The 1260-nt window shown below is 52.2% G+C and overlaps 1 protein-coding gene across 1 annotated transcript in view; it reads right to left on the bottom strand.

Moving 5' to 3' along the window:
* LOC119587910 overlaps window positions 1-1260 on the bottom strand; it is a gene marked incomplete in the record, with an annotated part of 79429 nt that overhangs the window by 6290 nt on the left and 71879 nt on the right. The window contains 1 exon segment of the mRNA XM_037936619.1: window positions 933-1110. Coding sequence (XP_037792547.1) covers window positions 933-1110 — 178 coding nt within the window.

Below are 1260 nucleotides of genomic sequence, written 5' to 3'. Positions count from 1 at the left end.
ATTTACAAGTAGACAGGCACCTGTTACGAGGATGTACACAGGATGAAAAATGAAATAACAGTCATGTTGGTTGATGCAAATGTTTAGCAAATTCCCTCTTGCAAAACTCTTGCAACAGCACTGCAGTTCCCACCAGCCAATGCCAAAGAAATATGAAGGAATTGCGAAAGACCGAAACAAGCTCTTCCTCGGCGCAGTGGGAAACCGGGCGCGGCTCCAGCGCTTCCCCCGGGCGCTCCCCGCCGCCCGCGCAGCCTCTGACGGAGCCACGAGCAAGGCGGCCAGCGACGCGCTCGGAAAGGTCCTCCTCTCCGCATGGGGGGACCTCGGAGAGAGAGGCGAAGAAAAGGGGGAAGGAAAAAGGGGAGGGAAGAAGAAATGGAAAGACAGACAAATCGCAGGAGAGCCAAGGAAGTGCACGAATCGAGGTCGCCTGCATGAGGACGCAAATCGAGGTCGCCGCAAGCAGCGCGAGCCGATTTCAGGAAGTCGTCTCTCATCGCGACCAAACCGGCGCGTGAGTCTCATCTTGGCCGAGTGACAAGTCTAATACAACAAGTATGAATAATGATAACAATATCGGTGAGTCTGTCAGCATAAAGGAGATAGGTAATCTTGTAATATTGCAAAGCCCGGGGATATAACTGACGACCTCCTAAAAGAGTAATGTGATATAATATCTGGTTGATTTAACATCACACTTCCAGTTCTTGTTATCGTTGATTTCAGTATAAAAATATCGCGGTGTTATCTAATGTATTAGTTTGTATGTGATATCTCAGTATCTAGTTCCACAAGGTCACGGAACTCTGATGTGCTTCACTAGTCTAAGAAAAGCGTTGAAAATAACAAGCACACGACTGACTTTAGAAGGTCCTTGGAGACTGCAGCCTCTGAGGCACAGGCAAGGAAGAAGCAAGCACGCCACTCACGAGTAGACGCAGTGCGCGGCGGTGATGACCCAGCGCTTGTTGAGCAGCGCGCCTCCGCAGGCGATCCTCTTGCTCAGGAACGACTCCTTGATGATGGCCGCCTGCCACGGGTGCGACCCGAAGCTGGAGTCGCCGCCGCCCACGATCCTGTTGGTGCGGGCGTAGGTCTCTCCACACTCTGCGGGAAGGGAAGGGGTCAGGGAAGGTCGGCGGAAGTTACATAGGGCGACGATAGGGATAAACTGCCTTTTGTGTCTGTGGCCTTCCAGGCTGGCAGCCGACACTCCTGAGCGCACATATAACTCTGAAGATGGCAATCGTAGTTGAG

The sequence above is a fragment of the Penaeus monodon genome, chromosome 23, assembly GCF_015228065.2.
Source record: "Penaeus monodon isolate SGIC_2016 chromosome 23, NSTDA_Pmon_1, whole genome shotgun sequence".
Classification (NCBI taxonomy): domain Eukaryota; kingdom Metazoa; phylum Arthropoda; class Malacostraca; order Decapoda; family Penaeidae; genus Penaeus; species Penaeus monodon.
This window is presented reverse-complemented; position numbering and strand designations above follow the sequence as displayed.